The sequence below is a fragment of the Bradysia coprophila genome, unplaced genomic scaffold, assembly GCF_014529535.1.
Source record: "Bradysia coprophila strain Holo2 unplaced genomic scaffold, BU_Bcop_v1 contig_732, whole genome shotgun sequence".
In the NCBI taxonomy this organism is placed as follows: Eukaryota; Metazoa; Arthropoda; class Insecta; order Diptera; family Sciaridae; genus Bradysia; species Bradysia coprophila.
Genome location: NW_023503972.1, coordinates 4506242 through 4526080, shown reverse-complemented (window position 1 = coordinate 4526080; position 19839 = coordinate 4506242). Strand labels below are relative to the sequence as shown.

The window sequence follows — 19839 nt, the reverse complement described above, 5'->3', positions numbered from 1 at the left end:
GCCTGGCGGTTCATTACAACTGCCTGGCGGTTCATTACAACTGCCTGGCGGTTCATTACAACTGCCTGGCGGTTCATTACAACTGCCTGGCGGTTCATTACAACTGCCTGGCGGTTCATTACAACTGCCTGGCGGTTCATTACAACTGCCTGGCGGTTCATTACAACTGCCTGGCGGTTCATTACAACTGCCTGGCGGTTCATTATAAGCTGCCTGGCAGTTCATTACAACTACCTGGCAGTTCATTACAACTGCCTGACGGTTCGGAAGAACTGGCTGGCGGTTGAAAATAACTGCTGGCTGTTCAGTATAACTGTCTGGCTGTTCTTTATAACTGCCTGGCGGTTCATTACAACTGCCTGGCTGTTCAGTATAACTGCCTGGCGGTTCATTACAACTGCCTGGCGGTTCATTACAACTGCCTGGCGGTTCATTACAACTGCCTGGCGGTTCATTACAACTACCTGGCAGTTCATTACAACTGCCTGACGGTTTGGAAGAACTGGCTGGCGGTTGAAAATAACTGCTGGCTGTTCAGTATAACTGCCTGGCGGTTCATTACAACTACCTGGCGGTTCATTACAACTGCCTGACGGTTCGGAAGAACTGGCCGGCGGTTGAAAATAACTGCTGGCTGTTCAGTATAACTGTCTGGCTGTTCAGTATAACTGCCTGGCGGTTCATTACAACTGCCTGGCGGTTCACTATAACTGCCTGGCGGTTCACTATAACTGCCTGGCGGTTCACTATAACTGCCTGGCGGTTCACTATAACTGCCTGGCGGTTCACTATAACTGCCTGGCGGTTCACTATAACTGCCTGGCGGTTCCCTATAACTGCCTGGCGGTTCACTATAACTGCCTGGCGGTTCACTATAACTGCCTGGCGGTTCACTATAACTGCCTGGCGGTTCACTATAACTGTCTGGCGGTTCACTATAACTGCCTGGCGGTTCACTATAACTGCCTGGCGGTTCAATTATAATTATAATTATAACAGCCAGGCAGTTATAGTGAACCGCCAGGCAGTTCGACTGAACCGCCAGGCAGTTATAGTGAACCGCCAGGCAGTTATAGTTTTAACTGTAACTAACCGGCGGTTTACTATAACTAACTGGCGTTTCAGTACAACTACCTGGCGGTTCAGTACAACTGCCTGGCGGTTCACTATAACTACCTGACGTTTCAGTATAACTGCCTGGGATTTCAGTATAACTGCCTGGCCGCTGTAACTTCAGTATGACTACTTGGCCCTAAGTCTATACTGACAGATATAACTGCCACTGACACTAAAAGAAACGGCACCAATAAATATTTTGATTTCAGTTGAGACAATATTTCATGTAATTCAATATTTCATTTGGTATATGCATGCAATGAATATTCACTTGGTATTTTATGAAAATGTTCCCAACATGTAATGAACGCATTTCGAGTCTGAGAAATTTTCCAGTAACAAAATTAGTCCGGATCGATAGACAATAATAGTACATTTCGTACCTAGGACCCGAAAAGTGAGAAAAGTGCGTCGTAATATGAAAAATACTATTCCTACCACGGACTAATAGTAGATTATTCACCTCTGTCCACATGTTTATTTAGACACTTGGGGAGTTATTGCATGAGCCTAAGGCGAGATAAAATAACATATGTACCTCTCAAGGCTGTATACTTTGGGGAGGTCACGCAGATGCAGATACGCGGGTTACACACCACGTTTCATACAAAAAATTCACCACACCATACAAATTCAATTTTGGTGAATTTGTTTGTATGGAAAAGGTGTGTTCCCGCGTATCTAATAAAATGGCGATCTGCGTGACCTCCCCAAAGTATACAGCCTTGGTACTCTGTCCAAGATGTTTATTTTGACGATTTGGATTATATACCACGTCTTCGGCTCGGTACGTGGCGATTGTATACAACCTTCCGTAAGCCCTAGTTCGTGCTGCAAAGTTTCAGGAAAATCTAAATAACGTTTGAGCCGCGATCACTTTTCCATAGGAATCAAGGAAACTATGTCATCAAAAAAGTAATTTGTCTTTTTTTCCTCTACTTGGAAATTCCATGTACATGAGAAACTTGTGTTGATCAGAAAATATGTTGATGATAGTGGCTGTGGTTTAGACTCTTCTCTTTGGCACATAGTTCCCCATCTATTTAATCTATAAAGAAATTAAATGACCAGTTTTCAGCACACAGTTTTTTAATATCCATTAAAAGCAACCATACATTAAAATAAGGCACGAACGTGCGTTAAACATAAAATCATTAACCGCGAGATTGGTTTAAAAATCAAACAAAAATTAATTGTAAAACAATCTTAAGCGCGATATTAACCATCAATTAGAGTGGCTAATAAATCGAAAAGAAATACTGACATGAATTCATAAAACATAGCGACTGACTGACTGGACGTGTTCATTGTGATGAATTAAAAATATTACAACGAGTCGCTTAAAATTCCAGCCACCGAGTAATTCAGTTTTTCTGAAGCTTTGCTTTTTTGGCGACGTTTAGAGTTGCAGTTTCCTGTCGTTTGCTTGCAGTTTTCCTTAGAGCGGCAGTTTTCGACATAACTGCAGCATTCGTTGAAACTACAGTTTTCATTGGAGCTGCAGTTTTCGTTGTAGCAACAGTGTTCATTGGAGCTGCAGTTTTCTTCAAAGCTGCAGATTTCGTTGGAGCTGCAGTTTTGTTTGGAGCAGCAGCTTTCGTTGGAGTTGCACATACGTCGGAGCTGCAGTCTTCGTCGGTGCTGCAGTTCTCGTCGGAGCTGGAGTCTTCGTCTGAGCTGGAGTCTTCGTCTGAGCTGGAGTCTTCGTCTGAGCTAGAGTTCTTTGCGGAGCTGCAGTCTTCGTGGGAGCTCAGTTTTGGCGGAGCTGCAGATTTTTTCGAAACACCACTTTTTTTCAGAACTGCCTGCTTCTTCAGTCGGTTTGGATTGTTCGCAGTCTTTCTGGTTTTACGAGGAGCTTGTATCTTTTGTTTCAATCTTGAAATTTTCAGGGATGTACCGTTCCGCTTCGAGCCTGGCAGACAAGTGTCATTTCCAATTGCGTTGTTCAAGAGTGGTGCGATTTGTGTCACTTGTGAAACTAATGGATTGGTCCGGTATATGTTCAGATGAACCATGTCATGATGTCCAAGGAACTCAGCCAAATTTGTAATATCTCTGTCTTTTAGGTCTTTCGTTGCACAAAGGCTCGCCAAATGTTTTCTGAGATTTGTTCCCTTTAAAAGAGACAAATAATTTAGGATAAGTACAGTACCACTTATGAACTATAAAGTACAGGTCAAATACCTTCAAACTTGATGGGTTATCGGCACCACATGCCTTTGCGTATGAGTTGATTGCAGCCCAGACATTGATTGTTTTCACCTGCATCGATTGCGTTGGTACAGCGAACAAGAAGTCGTTTGTTTCTGTAAGACCAGCATTTTCTCGATTACGAATCAATGCATCTATACAATCTTCCCAGCTTTGTTTTAACAACACTGGCACAGTTCGATCGAGTTTGCCGCGGATTTGCATCCGACTTTTGATTTCCATCAGGGATTCCTGTGATATTGCTTCCAAAATAACATCGCATTGATCAGCAATAATCTCTCGCTCATTGTAGTCAGACAACTCAATGTTCCTCATTTCCCCCGCTCTTCGTCTGTTGAAGACCATGATTGACACAAGTGTGAGTTGGGCCAATTTTAACCACGTTTGGAACGAGAAACCTTGAGTCAGTTGATGTAAGCATTCATTTCGTTCAATGTTCAGAAATGTGACGAGTTTATTTATGTCAGCGGTTGTCGGAAGATTCGGCTTTTTAGAACGTCGGTTCTTTTTGATTGTTTTAGCTACCAACTTGCTGACTTTCGTGCGGACGTCTCGCTTAAACACCCTCAAAAATCTCTCAGCATTTCTTTCCATTTCCTCGTCGTCCAACTTCATGCTCTCAGTAATTAATAATTCTCCGATGGTGTTGATTAGTGTCACAGTGGTCAATGACGTACCAGGGCTTCCGAATAATTTTGACCGACGATCAAATTTTCCCATTTTAAGAATTGCATTTATTACCGTGTTGCAATGTTTGACGTGGAAAAGCGAAGCAAGGTCACCAATCTGTGGAGACATTTCTTTTGAGAAATGCAACAATTTTGATGCCGCATTAATCTTCGATCGAATATAGCCTTCTTGGTAGAAGGGCGAATAATTCAAACATAATTCGTTGCCATAACAGATTACCAGCCAGTCAAACTGTATCGATCGAATTTGTTCGGTGTCTCTGAATTTGGCAAAAACGTTTATTAACTCGTCAGTAGCATCAGGATGAACTCTAGCCTCCAACGAGCGTCCTAATTGCTTTACGATTCGTTCGCCCATAATAGAATTTCCCTTGCATTTACGCCAATGCTGACGAAGTGATTTTGAAGAATACGTTCCCATGCAATTAGCACAGGCGATAAGTTGCCACGAATAACGAACAAATTGTCCACGTCGACTGGTTTGTATTTCTCCTTTGTTCAGATTAAAGTCAGAGTTCCATATGAATTCTCCCTTCTTCCGAATTTGGGCTATAGCGTACCATCGGCTTTTTGAACCTGCGGAGAGAATTTTTTTTCGATGACTTTCAAAACTTATGTTGTAGAGGAAGTCGTAAGGTTCATTTTAATGAATAAAAATTAGATTGTGGGGTAGGGGTGGATCAAAAAATTAGCTTTCAATATGTTGTAGAGGAAGCTGTGGGAATGATAGTGAGGGAAGTTGTGAAAACGAATGTTAGGGTCGGAGGTGATTTTTTTTATTTCACTCAAATGTTCGAGGAAAATTTTACCAAAAAAAATTTTGTGTGACAAAGTGGCATATGTTTAAACATAATTTTTTGGAGAGTTCTTTTCACGACATCACATTTGTATCACTCTTGTTGATGCAAGAACTAAGAGCTTAAATTAGATTTTTAAGGCCAAATTTCCGAATCGATTTTGGGTACTTTCGTTCGGGCCCGCGAAATTGCGAAAATCTAACGTCCACAACATAAATAACTAAGGCATTTGCCATTTTTCAATAAAACATTCTATTGAACATCCTCGCGTAATGTTAATATTGATTAATAGTTATTAATCTTAAAGTCAACAAATCAATAAGATAAAAAGACTTACGAAGGGGTAGCGCCACAAATTTTTTGACTGCAACTTCATCTTTATGGACCGTTCGTAGGTGTCGTTCCAATTTTGGGTAACGTTTCAGGCAAAACGCGCAACACAATCTTTTGGCTTTCCCATCTGATGTCGGAACATACAGTTTTCGGATGTCGCATCCGTGGTGATGTTTGATGTCTGTGTTAAATATTTTCAGATTTTGAGAATATCAACATCGATGCTCTGTGTATAAAATAAAGGTATAAGTTACCATTTTCTTCGCTGTCGTCTTCGTCTACATCAGTTTGTGAACAGGCAAAATGTGAAATCGTTGATTGTTCCACTCCATCATCAACAATGATCTCGACATCTTCATCGCTATTCATTACTTCGTTTGTCATGACTCCAACCTTAAAATTTGTAAAAACGTTAATTGCATCTCAGTACTATTAAGAAGAAGTTATGGTCTAGCTTAGAGCGGATTCGGACCGGACGGGTCTGAAAAACCGTCGGGCTGATTCGGATCGGACTTTCAAACGAAATTTCGGGCCAGGCCTTAGGCCGGACGGACTTCGACAAAAATGTTTCGGGCAGCCCGACAAAAAATTAGTTTACAAAAAAAAATGATTTCCAATTTTGAAATAAACATACGGAGCATCAGAGCCATACTAGTGAATTCAGTGGGATTGTCTTGACACAACTAATAATAATTATACATTATATCTGTATAGATTAACAGGGCAGCGCAAAGGATCCAAACTTTCTATGTGCATCGAAATAGTCGGCACTAACTGCGATGAAATCTATCTGTATGTACACGGCAGAGTAAAATAAACCAGGCAGTAGCGGTTCATTTTCGAAACGTCAAATAAGGGACCTGATACATTATTTGAAAATGAACTCAAATGAACAGTGACATAAATTGAAAAATTTTATTCGCAAAAAATATAGGGTTACTAGATTATTCAGGCCCAGTCAAATCAGCGCTACTACCTGGTTAACTTTACTCTGTCGTGGTATATGGAATTTGTTCATGTATTTTCTCATTCACTCAAAATTACGTGCTTCCACCTACATTTAGAACACAAACTAATGGTGCAACTCAGCAGCTTATATGTCTCAAAATCATTGATTCATCTAAAAAAAACAATTTAATAAGCTTCATTAAAATACATTCGATGTCACTGACAATCACATTTTCAGCTATTCATTTAGCTACCAACAGTTGAAATTTTGTTAACAAAGTGTTGGTCTTCTAATTGGTGTAAGCTTAAGTTTGTGTAAGTTAATAAGATGTCATTTTCGGAATTTCACCAACATTTCCGCTAAAACTTTTCAATTTTTCTTCAATTGTAAGTAGTTAGATGTTTTAATATATTTCTACATTGTCGGTGGAAGCTAAAACGTTAAGCATAAAAAAGTAACGGATTTGTTTCTGTCCTTCACAAGGTGAAATATTATCATTCGATATGTGCTGATATGTTGATAAAGCAAGTGTTAATATTTAAGGTAACTGACTGAAAGATGACCTAGTGGAAAAGTGATCTTAAGTTGTCCGTGTAAATTTGTATGAAGAAAAAATTATAGGTCAACTCAACATTCAATAAATTGTAATATGTCCTATCACTTTTGTATAGATAGGACAACTCACGATTCAATGTGTTTAAATGGGAAATAGGACAACTCACGATTCATATAGGTCAACTCTGCATTTTTATTAATTCATTAATTTTGTTAGACGAAATCGGCAATAATTAATAAAATTAAGTAAACAAAAGAAAAATCTTTAAAATAAAAGTGGTTCCATGTAACATAGTTCCAAAATCGCTGAGAAATTCAAGTTCAAAGTTGAGATTTGTCAAATTAGGTCAACTTTAAGTCAGTTACCTTAATTCAAAAGAATGTATGCTCAAAATGTGAATTAATTGAATTCAATTGCTTTTAAGCGTCCAGAAATCAACGAGAATAATTCTTAATGCTCAAAACAAACCAGGCATTGAAAACGTGTTTTGGTCCTAGTTTTCATTGACAGATGCAGCAATCGCGGTTTTGAATAGAAAAAGTTCTAACTTCATTTGACAGTTTCGAAAATTTCGTAATGAAAAATAGGACCAAAACACGTTTTCAATGCCTCGTTTGTTTTGAGCATAATTACTTTGGTAAATGCATTCGCACTCACATGCGGATTGCGCATATTATTAGAATATCAGTTCATGTATGCCAATTACCAACAAAAATAAAATAAAAAATTTGATGGTTTAAATGATATTCCAACTTATTGGCACTTTAAATTGGATTTATAGTTCTTACAAAGTCACACAGTGTTTTCAAGGTTACACGAAATGATTGTGAGTGTGTCTATGAGCTTTATAATGTGTTCCATTGAATATGGAAACGAATGTTTTGTGATAGTAGCCATGATCGTTAGGCGCAATCGTTAGTTGTTTATGACATCGAGTGCAAAGTTCTGTAGTAGGAGACCGCAGGTTGACACAATGCACGTCATAAACCTAATAAAGAACTTTGCACCGGGACATTATGGTTCTAAGTTACAAACACACTTTTTCCAGAGACTAGGGCTTAACAGTTCTTAACGATTCGAACGGTTCAATTAAAATAAAATCGAATTCGATAATTCTGAATCTGAGTGTAAAAGTTACGGTTAATATTCTCATAAAAATTTGCTTACATTCAAACAGGTTGAGAATGAATATCCATGCAATGTTGGTTTGTACGGTATTGTTTGGCTGTATTTGGATTCGTTTTGTGTCACTTTATCAGGTGCATCCTAAAATGTACGGTCGAAGGTAAATTCTCTTAACATTAGGGCCTGATTTTCACTCGAAAAAAGTTCGCGTTTCCACCGTTCTCTTCGCTCTCAATTTGATTTGAAAGCGGAGTACATTTTTCGAGTGGAAATGAGGGTTTAGCGAAACTTAACGAAATGTGAAGCGTACAGCATGGCAAAAACACAAATGAACTTAGAGATGTTGTGTCTCGACTTACATGTAATAAGAATCCCCTGTTGCCACTCATTTCAGAATCAATAACAGATGTTGGACCTGGAGATGATTTTAACTCTTTTAATGACCCAAAAGATTCATTCAATACAAAAGATATGTTTCCGCTTTTTGCGGGCTCCGAGTTGGTTTTTGCATTGGACCAGTTTTGTGCGTTCTAAAGAAGATATGAAAGGTAAATAGTAACTTCACGATGTATGCCAATTACCAACAAAAATAAAATAAAAAATTTGATTGTTTAAATGATGTTCCAACTTATTGGAATGTTTTGTGATAGTAGCCATGATCGTTAGGCGCAATCGTTAGTTGTTTATGACATCGAGTGCAAAGTTTAGTAGGAGACCGCAGGTCGACACAATACACGTCATAAACCTAATAAAGAACTTTGCACCGGGATTCATACAACGTTTCATGCAACATAGGTATCCAAAGTTCGCAGTTTTCGAACATTATGGTTCTAAGTTACAAACACACTTTTTCCAGAGACTATGGCTTAACAGTTCTTAACGATTCGAACGGTTCAATTAAAATAAAATCGAATTCGATAATTCTGAATCTGAGTGTAAAAGTGACGGTCAATATTCTCATAAAAATTTGCTTACATTCAAACAGGTTGAGAATGAATATCCATGCAATGTTGGTATGTACGGTATTGTTTGGCCGTATTTGGATTCGTTTTGTGTCACTTTATCAGGTGCATCCTAAAATGTACGGTCGAAGGTAAATTTTCTTAACAAAACATTAGGGCCTGATTTTCACTCGAAAAAAGTTCGCGTTCCCACCGTTATCTTCGCTCTCAATTTGATTTGAAAGCGGAGTACATTTTTCGAGTGGAAATCAGGGTTTAGCGAAACTTAACGAAATGTGAAGCATACAGCATGGCTTCAATTGCGAAAAATCTTAAGATTACTGAGCAATGCTTATAATATCACTGGCACAAACACAAATGAACTTAGAGATGTTGTGTCTCGACTTACATGTAATAAGAATCCCCTGTTGCCACTCATTTCAGAATCAATATCAGATGTTGGACCTGGAGATGATTTTAACTCTTTTAATGGCCCAAACGATCCATTCAATACAAACGATATGTTTCCGCTTTTTGCGGGCTCCGAGTCGGTTTTTGCATTGGACCAGTTTTGTGCACTGTGCTCATTTGGTGCGTTCTGAAGAAGAAATGAAAGGTAAATGGTAACTTCACGATCACTACTCAGATTCATATCGACCGAATAAATTCCAAATTTTTGCCAGTCGCGACTTTTCGAATCTTTAACAAGATGTGTAAATGTACTTACGTTTATGCCATCAGCAATATCAGCCAGTTGCGAAAGTAGATTTTTTGCTCGTTCCAATTTTGCTTGAAATATACGTTGTGCGTCCATTTTTGTTTCAAATTAAACGTTAAATGACACTAAGCGATGATAATAGGCTGCTACGATCACTTCGATTGATTCACAAAACGTTGTTAGAACGAATTTTCGTTCTAGTACCTTTTTAATAACAAAACTAACGAAACGAACAGAAAGGAACTGTATGTAACACAATTGCGCGCAGAAAAATTTAAATATATCAAATTCCCAATTGAATTAAAATTGATAAATTAATCAACGTAAAGTGTGTTTGTGAACTTAAAATCCATTGGTTCTCGTAACTAACTATTTTGGTTATGTACTTAACGAAAAATTGAACAGTTGAAAAGCCACCTTACAAATTTTGTAAATGCGCTAACTTGACAAAAAGTTCGCATCATTTCGTCGTACACCACTCAGTGGCAGGTATGGACAATTCATACAAGTCAGAGGAGATTTCTAAGGTTTAGTCCTGTTTTTGCGTCGAACGTGCTTTTTGGTTGTCAAAGACATTAGGAAATTAGTCCAGCCAGAACAAATTTTGACATTAATTTGGCCATATCATTGAGAACACTTTAAACAGAGAATTAAATTGATGCTAGAGAATTTATGAGTTTTTTATGATTTTGAATTGAATGTATCATTACTATGAGGCTATATGGTCCCGAATTGTAACGATTGCATACGATTCAAACGTATGCTAGAACCCATCATTCAATTCATTAATATTTTATTGCGTTTTGGCAGCTATATAAAAAGCCAATTCACGCCGTAATTGCGCCTCAGAATTTGAATTTTATGTGAATGAATAAAATATGAACCGAAAAATAAATGTCAACGCTTCCTCATAATGAGAATGGGCAATTTAACGCGGCGTAAGATAGACGGTTGAAAACTCCATTTTGAATTTGTAGCGCACTTACGGCGTAAATTGTAGCAATCAGTTCCGCTGAAAATAGCAAAATTCCGTTCCGTTTACAGTTGAGTCCCTAGATTGACACAGTATTTTGGTAGATGTGACTATAATCAGAGCTATTTTATAGTAGAGTCGAAATATAAAAACCCAAAAATTTGTTTCTTGGCGCTTTTGTGTTATCTACGTGTATCTCGTTATTACTGGGTGCAATACTGATAAGCTGCGAGGAAACGACGGTCGACTCAGCTGAATTAGAATGATTCTCGACCGTTGTCATTGATTGAGTGACCGTTCGAAATATCAGAAACTAAAGCTAAATTGGCCTATTATATTGCGCCAGCAATAAACTGTCGCATAATACAAGGACCATTATTATTGTCTCGGTACATGAATAGTCCTCAGGCTGAATCTCTTATATCATTTACTACAATTTGATGCGAAGCTTGAGTGATCAGTCCTTGGATCATTCATTCCACTTCGACTATAATCACACGATTTTAGTCCTTGTGTAACATCATTCAGATCAACATTTCATGGTTTATCTTAAAATAAGATCGACTTTTCTAAGTTCTTCTCTTTCGGCTAAAAATCGAAAACTACAGAACTTGGTTTTGGTATTTATCAACGCACTTCAAGCATGAATGGTACTCTAAATAGGGTACTGAAATGTGACAGTGTGTCACACAACTGTAAAACAATGTAAAAACATTTTCATATAAAATTAGAGTACTTTCTGTAGCTGACCCCTATGATCACTTTTTCTTGAAGTGCGTTGTATTATGCAATACCGGTAATCCAGTTTTCGGAATACCGGTTTCTATTCGCTATAGTGAACAGTCTTTTGTTATTCTAATACCGATTCACATTCGCTATTGTGAACAGCCTTTTGTTATGCTGTCGCCGTAAATCCAGATATCTAGCAGCCCGTGTGTTTCAGATAACGCCATTTTTCATTATTTAATTTTGATTGAAAACTACTCCGCGAGTGAAAATGGTCGAAAAAGATTCAGCATTTCATATTATATTGCCTTTCTGTGTCGAAACAGAATATGATCCGTTTTTAGCGGTACTAAAATGTGCCGTTGCACGGGAAGTCTTAAAAAATAATGATTTATTTTGTGCATTTAAATCCGCGATGGAAGGAGAAGATTTTTTTCTTAAAAATAAGGATCTTACCCATTGTTGGAAGACTCTTGAAACCGAAACGCAAAAGAAGCGACAGATGAAACTACTAGGTTTCTGGGCTATAGCCAATTTTCCTACATTGGGAGATAGATTGTTTGGCGAGGCGTTTCAGTCGTCTCGCAGAGAAAAAATTTTCGTTGCTGGAGGCACGTACGTCCAGGCTGAGGAGATTGATCAGCTCGTGTTTTCCAAAATAAAACTAAACGTGATCAGATTAACAGTCCATGGAAGCACTCGCAACAAATTAAAACATTTTGTAGAAGTGCCGGATTCTGTTGGTGCTGGTCGACTCAATGAATTAAAAATTTCGAGAAAAATGGATTCGTTTGACGTGCACAATAATTATCTACAAAGTTGCTGGGACGCACTGAAATGTGGAAAATATGTGATGGATTCTGATAACGAGGTGAGCTTAATTAATTCTTCACATTTCTATCTTAGGGACCATACATAAATTCCATCCTATTTCTCCCCTTCACTAAGAACGTCCGCTTTTGAAAATTAAAATGATTCCATCACAATTTAGAAAAACACGCAAATCTTACCTAATAGTTGCATATATTTTTGTTCAAATTTCTATGATAATTCCCGTCTAGGATATACTCCATTGTCACCGTTAGTCCCACTTTCGACCCTTGAGAAAGGACGGGATTTATAGACTTTCTCTTGGACTGACTAGCCACACAATGACCGTTTTCTCTGCGTGCAATAAAAGTATCGGGAAGTAGGAAAACTGTGGCATTATCAGAATCTCTTCTGCCCTGCTGTGGAGTATGCATAATTTGTGAATGGTCCCTTGTGTTTAAATTAAATTTACATGATAAAATGAAGTTGAGGTCCTCGTCGTGCATGTTCCACTTAGGTTAAATATATCATTCTTCACAGCAGGAAAATGAAACGGTAATATATCCGTGCGTGACAACAACAATGGATGAAAGCGAGACTGGTCCAATCGAAAATGAGCGAGAAATGCCGCTACCTAAACGGCAATGCCGTCTTCATCGCAGTGAACAGTTTGGAATAGATTTTGTGGATAATACGGGCGGTGGATCAACCATTGGTGAGTATTGCTACTGAAACGAGTGATCTAAACGATTAAGCTTCTAAGAAAACTTGCTGTTCTCCTTGCTATGACGGTTTGATTGAAAATTGTCGGTCTCAGTTTACGGCATGGCATTAAAATGTCGTCGAACAGAATATGAGCGAAACTAGAAACGCACTGAACTAATGTACCAGAAAGTGTTTTTTCACTTACCTGATAAGACCGAAACGAGTACTTGGTGACAAGCATTCAACCGTCTTGGAACATGTGATTTTAGATTACGCAAACAAACGCGAAAAACATAGCTAACGCCGACCCGTACGAAACACCTATTCGTATCAAAAGCCTTTAATGTGAAACTCTTCATTTCTCTTACTTCATTTTCTTCTCTGCTGAAAAACTATTCTTCCTTTTAAATCACTTACATTATCCACTCTTTGCCTTGTTATCATATACAATTAAATTGCCGGAGGCAATATAGACAGCCCCGTACGAAGTCAAATTTCATAAATTCCTATATTTACCTATATTTCACTGTAAATAAACATTTCACAGAGGAATATGCTATTATATAGCTCTATATGCCTGTATATAGCTCAATATAGCTGTATATAGGTATATATAGATGTCCATATATGGAATCTCTGAAACCCCTCACACTTAACACATTATTTCCATGTTAACAGAAACTCTCTAAGCATCATTTTTCCCACTTTATATCACTTTTAATAAAATCCAATATGGCCGCCGGAAGCCATTTTGTTAGGAAACCGAAAATAGTACCGACGCTTTACATTCGTTAATACCTTTCAAACAAAAAAAAATCATGAAATTCGGTCAAAATTTACTCGAGATATTGACAAAATACTCCACGTTCACTGTACGGCCGAGTAGCCAGATAAGAGCTCACTCCAAGAGACCTAGCTCACGCTCCGGAGAACATAATTTCATAAACTTTTTTTTCCCTGATTGGTACGGTCAATACCTATCTAATTAAGCTAAAACGAACGAAATATGTTCAAATTTGGCCGACCTACAAGCAAAAACTGCTTGCCGCCCTGTGCCTGTTTCACACCAAGGGGTCTAACTCACGAGTCGGTCATCCGATTTCCATAAACTTTTTTTTGTCGATCGGTATTGTATCTTTCATTCGATGTATCATTTACGAGTATAGCGTTTAAATGTCCGGAGATATCTTCGAAAAACCGTAAAGCACTTATTGGGCCCCAGCTCAGGAGGGGTCGATCCAAAATCACTCATCTTCGAACTTAGCCTGTCTTTAGACATTACCAAACGGGGAAAAAAAGAATTTTCAAAATCGGATGCGTTTTACTCAAGTTATCGTGCAGACAGACAGACGGACGGACGGACAGACGGACATTTTTTTTCTTGCTGATTTGGCATCTCTGGACAACCACAATAGGTTTCCCCTTACTCAGGGAGTCCAATTCGACGTGTTACAAACGTATGCGTAAACCTATAAGACCCCAGTACTTCGTACGGGTCTAATAATATCCCTGGATGTAACTTGAATATGTCAGAGACAGAGTAAATAGCAGGTCTACGAGGATAATCGTACGTTGGAGCTTGATTTGATTCGGTAAATCATTTTAATTTTGTCTTTGACTGACTGCTGCGCAATTAGAAAAGTCAATCTTGCTTCTACCAAAAAAGGGACAGTGATTAGTATTTTCGATACTTAGAGCTTATTTTCGGATAGTGAAGACTAAGAAATCGGCGTCACAGCTAGACGAGGCAATAGGGAAACTCTACGATTACTCATTTTGACGAGTCAAAGTCTTCAGTGGCCTAGCCTGAAAGGCGTGAGTTACCCAAGCCTCTAATCAAGACTGCAAACAGCAATTCTGATAGAGCAAGCCAATTTGAGTTGATTTGTTTTACCCATATGTTATACACTTTCGTACGAGGCCCCTTTTAAAATTGACGTTTCCACTGACTGCCAAATACCGGAATTACTTACTTAATACATATGAATCGATTAAGAAGAAATAACTAAATCGATTTTCTACAGATTCTCGAAATGTGTCGACACTTGATGTGCAACTTTATCAAGGATTCGGCAGTCATGTGCAAATGGATGTTGAACAAGGAGATGGAGATACAAACGGAGGTGAGTAAAATTACTTGCAATGTTTTATTTCGCTTCGTAAAAAGGCTGAAATCTAAAGTGAGATCTGACGAACGTGACGAACGCGTTGCCAGTTTCATTTGCGAAGCTTTCTAACGACGTGTTATAAACATTAAGTCCATAAATGAAGTCATGATTGTTCTTCTTACTTCGTCTAATATCCCAGCTCCTTTTTTATAGTCTGTTTCTCACCCTTCCCCAAAGTAATATTTCATCTTCGAAACTTTTTTCACTAAAATACACAGCAATTATTTCCGAGTACTCACCTAGTTCAAATCGATGTTAAGATGATAGATAAATAGATAAATATGACGTCTGTTATTTCGATCTATTTTAATTGTTAATCGAGCCTTCAATTAATTTGTAATTTTTTTTCGTCTGTATTTAGTATCAGCTAGGCCCAAAAATTTGCGAAGAAATTCACAAACTTTTGTGAGTTGTTCCGATTTAGAAAAAATTGCAAATCTTAGGCTATGAGAACAAGACATCTATTACCTAATGAACTAACTCAACTCGTTTATTTTTATAGACTCGCTTCGAGCAATTGTCTTGAAAATTCGAGACGACGTTGAAAATTTGGCAAAATCCATTCAAGCTCAGGAATCTGAGCGAGCTCACGTCATGGTAATTAATCAAAAAGATACTGAACTTGCTCGTATCAATGAATCACACAACGAATTGGAAGAAACGAACAAAAAATTACTCACCAATCTCGTTAACCTGGAAAAGGAAATCGATAGCTACAAGGAAATAATCGCGTCATTGAAATTCGAAAACGACACCAAAACTCAGCTCAATGACAAAATCAAGCTTGAACTGGCTGCTAATACTGAATTGAATGGACGATTAAAGACCGATGTTGAGCTTTTGCTCAAATCTTTAACCGAAGCAAAAATAGAGGCCGAGTCACACAGAAAGGCTACCGACGAGCTCGCATTGCTGAAAGCTAAAAATGACCAAACTGCTGCAGAGCTGCTTTCCGAAAAGGCAGCAAGTTTCAAGTTGAATGCAAACATGAAAGTTGAAGCGGAATGGCTGCGAAAAAAGCTGTACGAAGCAGAAAAGGTGATCCAGTCGAACGAAGCATTCAAAGCGAAAAGTGCTGCCATCGTTGCTGAACTCAATTCTGAAATTGAATATATGGCGAAAGTTAACTCCGAATCGGCGGTGAAAAATGTACAGTTGGCTCGCGAGATAAATTTCTTAAAACAGCACGACAAGCAAACTAACGTGGATGCCTTTAGTCGGGATGAAGAGGTTTGTTTATTTTCAGCATTTTACAAATAATTAAATCAACCTGTCTGAGGGTAAAGCGAAAATCAAAAAATAAATCCGTTCGTTCGTCCGCTCCATTGTCCTACATTTTTTGACCGTGGATTTATTTCTAAGATTTATTTTAATTCAAAATAATATTTGGTCTATTATTTCCCGATTTGAATGCCTCCCCTCCCATAATGGACCAGATTTCTGAATGGCCCTATTATAAGTAAAAATTCCGAGACAAATTTGGGACATAAAATATTTTGAGTTAGTTGAAATTAATATTAAATCTGTTCTGAGTGTAGCAGATGTCGATCCTATCACGAACGAATCCGCAGTGTGGTCTTGTAATGTATAAAACGTGAACCGAAAAATATGTTTTGCTCGCAGCACCTCGCGGGAACTCTGCATTATTATGCTAACGTTAATTTTGAAACTCGTTTCCACAGGCAGGGTCTACCTAGTAAAATAAACTAGGTTTGGAGAACGTTATTTTGACTTGTTTGGTTGCATCCCTTGCCTTCGGTCTGAACTACAAACACCACATTATGGCTTGACTTACTTCACTTACTTGGTACACTTTCTAAAGGAAATTTTGATGTGTCACACGAATATTAAGTTACGCAATGATAACATGTGTTTTCTCTCCGTGTTTTAGTACTTTCGTAAACCAAGGACCGAAACCACGACTGAAATGGAATCGAATCGTGACGACCCGACTAAGTTTGATCCAACTAAATCTGAGTTCATTGGCAGTGACAGAAAAGACGACGAAGAAGTAAGTTGACGTAACCACTATTTTATGGGAAACTAATCGCCATGGGATATTTTTCACACGAATTGAAAATCCTACGAGGCATAAGCTACGACTGGATCGCATAGGAGCTACAATGTCTAGTACAAATTTCTGCTTAATACAGGCATTAAACATCTTTTTACGGGACATGTTTTATTATATAAAGGATTAGTGGGAATACCACCATTGGAGTTTTTTTGATGCTCCCGATCAGTTACTCAATTGTATAAAAATGTCGTTCGTGTTCGTATATAAAGTATGATGAAAGGCATTCCCAGACACAAGATTCGGGAAAGACTCGTAATAATCAAACTGGGAGCCTCAAAACTTCAGTTGATATTATTCTTGCATCTATCCACCATAAAACAAAACAAATCCCATAGAAATTGTTGCCTACACCTAAAATGCCATGAATGATTTTCCTGACATGTGAGAGGTGAGACCATTACTATTGACTGCTTAATATTCTTAATATGTTTTAATATGTTATATTAATCGAGGTCCTCACTAGTCAACCGTACCTCGTTCAAATTTTCTGAACATGTTTCATGCAGGAAAAAAAACTTAATCTGGGGATAAAAACCACAAATCATAACATAGTGAGACAGACCATCTTAGACCAAATTTCCATTTCTTTTCATATAAATCTGAGATTTTGAAGTAAAGGAGACTGCGATGCATAACACTAAAACGAGAGTGCGGTCAAATTGATCGTAATTTCCAGAAATTTCGTTACAGGAAAGATAAGATCTCGTTTTTCGGGTGGGAATCACTACGTTTGAAAATCAAAATCAAATTGAAAATACGACTCACATTAGTTTAAGATAGAAAATTTTGGTGAAAAAATAGAATCATCTTTTTTTTAATACGTGTGAAATACTATAGTTGCATATTACTTTGTCATTTCTCATAAAATGGCCTCGACGAAATAGTTCTTAAATAGTACTTAAATACCCGGTTCAAAGTCTTTCAGAATCCCTTCCTATAGCTCAGCCTTACTCAAAAATTATTTGAACCAGCGTGTTTGTCCCTTGACTGTATGAAAAATAAAAATTTATTTTAGAACCCAGGAGAGAGATTACGGCGTCACTTTTCTTTTCTCTATTCAATCAAAACTCTACCGAAAGAGAACAATTCACTACCTCATTGAAAGGTGTCGCTGCAACAAAACCAATGCCATCAGCAAAATAATTAATTTTTTGCTCGACGTATTTTAGTCAAATAAAATGCCATCGTGTATCACATGATCTCAGGACTCCGGAACAGTCATCAGTTTTTCAATCTTCCCTATATCGGCTTGGGTTTAAGGATTTGAAAAAACGTTTGCTGCTGTTTCTTCACATCCTTTTTTAAGACTTATCGCCAATATAGGACCGATTTAAAAAAAAATTCTTTTCCAGAGTCCTGAGGTCATGTGCTACACGATGGCATTTTCTAAAATCCGTCGAGTAAAAAATAATTATTTTTCTGATGACATTGGTTTTGTTGCAGCGACATCTTTCAATGAGATAGTTCTCTATCGGTAGAGTTTTGAATGAATATAGAAAAGAGGAGTGACGCCGTAATCCCTCTCCAGGGGATTCTAAAAAAAACTTCTTCACAAACTTTCCATGGTGATATAGTTCTTACGCAACGTGGTAAAAGTTATATCTACAGATTTATTGATATTTTTTTTTAGGAATTTGAAACGGATGATGCATTTGTGAAGGAGTGTCGTCCGAAGCTGCTAAAATTGAAATTTGGGTGGATGAAGTTCTCGAACAAGAAGAATGCCAAATTCTACGCTGGCTTCGTCTACCCTCCAGACGAAAATGGAAATAACCGCGCTCTCAAGATCATCAGTTCTGGGTACCCTGACCTAAAGCCAAGCGAATATTTTAACTTCAACGAAAATCTATCTGAATTTGAAAAAAGACCTGCGGAAAAAACGGCACTGAAAAAATTTAATTTGAAATTTAAATTTAATTTAAATTAAATGGATTGCTGAAGGAGATTAATTTTCTAAACCAACCAAAGGATAGTTCAAACCTGCATCTGATCCTGAACCTGTTTATTCAGTCCGAATCGAACTCTTGCGAGTCTACCTTACCTAGAATTACTTATTAAGTGTTGGTCTTGCGGGAAGCGAAGTTGGAGGCGAAGTTTCACTCAAACATTTCAAATCATACAATGGTGTGCTTTGCAGCACTGATCAGCATCGAGACTAATGCTTAATTACCGATTACTAGCTCTCGCGAAAAATCTACACCCCCTCCTCCATCTACAGTCTCAAATTTTTTTCATGCAATTTGATGACTTACTTTGAAGGTATTTTTGATGGCAGGAGCTCAGAAGGACTCAAATGATAGAGAAATATCACTTCACTCCGTCATTTGAGATTGAGCTATGTGCCATTTGGAGTGTACAAATACCTAATGGTCATCTCGAAGGCGAAGTAAGTGAAGTTTGTTAACAAGCACTTATATGTTCCGCAGCGTTGAAAATTGGTATCGTTTCATATGTGACGGAGTAATCCGACATCGACACATAAACTCGTTTAAAAATCGCATGAGTTGATTAGCAAATATGGCTTGAATAAAACATCGACCGATAACGCGCATTTGCTGGTGGTCGATTTTTATTACATTTTTGTACCTAGAGTTGCCTACCACCAATTCAAAAAATCTGAAAAAATTGTCTACTGTACATATTTAAAGAAATAAATCATAGACGAAATATGTTTTACATGCTACATGCGTCGAAAACCGTACTTTTCATGTTTTAAGCACTTCTTTCGACGCCCTCAGCATGTAATATATATTACACACTTGTCACGAAGAAGTCGTGGCTTGCCGAGACTGATAGTGACAAGTGTGTACTCTATTTTATCACATAAGCGAAAACGAGACAACAATATAGACCTGAAGTCATCCGAACACCGCGCGTATGTGATAATAGTACATTACTATGCAAGGGAAGTAAAGTGATATCTCGTATCCAGATGAGAAAAA

At 37.9% G+C, this 19839-nt stretch overlaps 2 protein-coding genes across 2 annotated transcripts; one reads left to right on the top strand and one right to left on the bottom strand.

The window, feature by feature from the left end:
* Positions 1–2193: 2193 nt before the first annotated feature.
* Positions 2194–9756, bottom strand: LOC119084252. The gene is made up of 9 exons (XM_037194155.1): positions 9448–9756; positions 9130–9318; positions 8755–8853; positions 8139–8309; positions 7822–7920; positions 5404–5542; positions 5154–5330; positions 3304–4595; positions 2194–3233 (listed from the first exon to the last, which is right to left on the bottom strand). The coding sequence occupies exons 1-9, from the start codon at positions 9532–9534 to the stop codon at positions 2481–2483; spliced, it is 3006 nt and encodes a 1001-aa protein (XP_037050050.1). The 5' UTR covers positions 9535–9756; the 3' UTR covers positions 2194–2480.
* LOC119084457 lies at positions 6341–18824 on the top strand. The gene is made up of 7 exons (XM_037194439.1): positions 6341–6484; positions 11863–12008; positions 12488–12662; positions 14677–14775; positions 15323–16050; positions 16712–16831; positions 18528–18824. Exons 2-7 carry the CDS (start codon positions 11919–11921, stop codon positions 18822–18824), a joined length of 1509 nt encoding a protein of 502 aa, XP_037050334.1. The 5' UTR covers positions 6341–6484; positions 11863–11918.
* Positions 18825–19839: the final 1015 nt, after the last annotated feature.

Excerpts from the sequence above, each read along its gene's own strand:
- LOC119084457 (XM_037194439.1), top strand. The coding sequence starts at position 11,919 with ATGGATTCGTTTGACGTGCACAATAATTATCTACAAAGTTGCTGGGAC. Across the intron at positions 12,009-12,487 it reads TGATGGATTCTGATAACGAG|CAGGAAAATGAAACGGTAAT; the intron begins GTGAGCTTAATT and ends CATTCTTCACAG. Across the intron at positions 16,832-18,527 it reads ACAGAAAAGACGACGAAGAA|GAATTTGAAACGGATGATGC; the intron begins GTAAGTTGACGT and ends ATTTTTTTTTAG.
- LOC119084252 (XM_037194155.1), bottom strand. The coding sequence starts at position 9,534 with ATGGACGCACAACGTATATTTCAAGCAAAATTGGAACGAGCAAAAAAT. Across the intron at positions 5,543-7,821 it reads CATTCTCAACCTGTTTGAAT|GTTGGAGTCATGACAAACGA; the intron begins GTAAGCAAATTT and ends ACAAATTTTAAG. Across the intron at positions 4,596-5,153 it reads ATTTGTGGCGCTACCCCTTC|GTTCAAAAAGCCGATGGTAC; the intron begins GTAAGTCTTTTT and ends TTCTCTCCGCAG.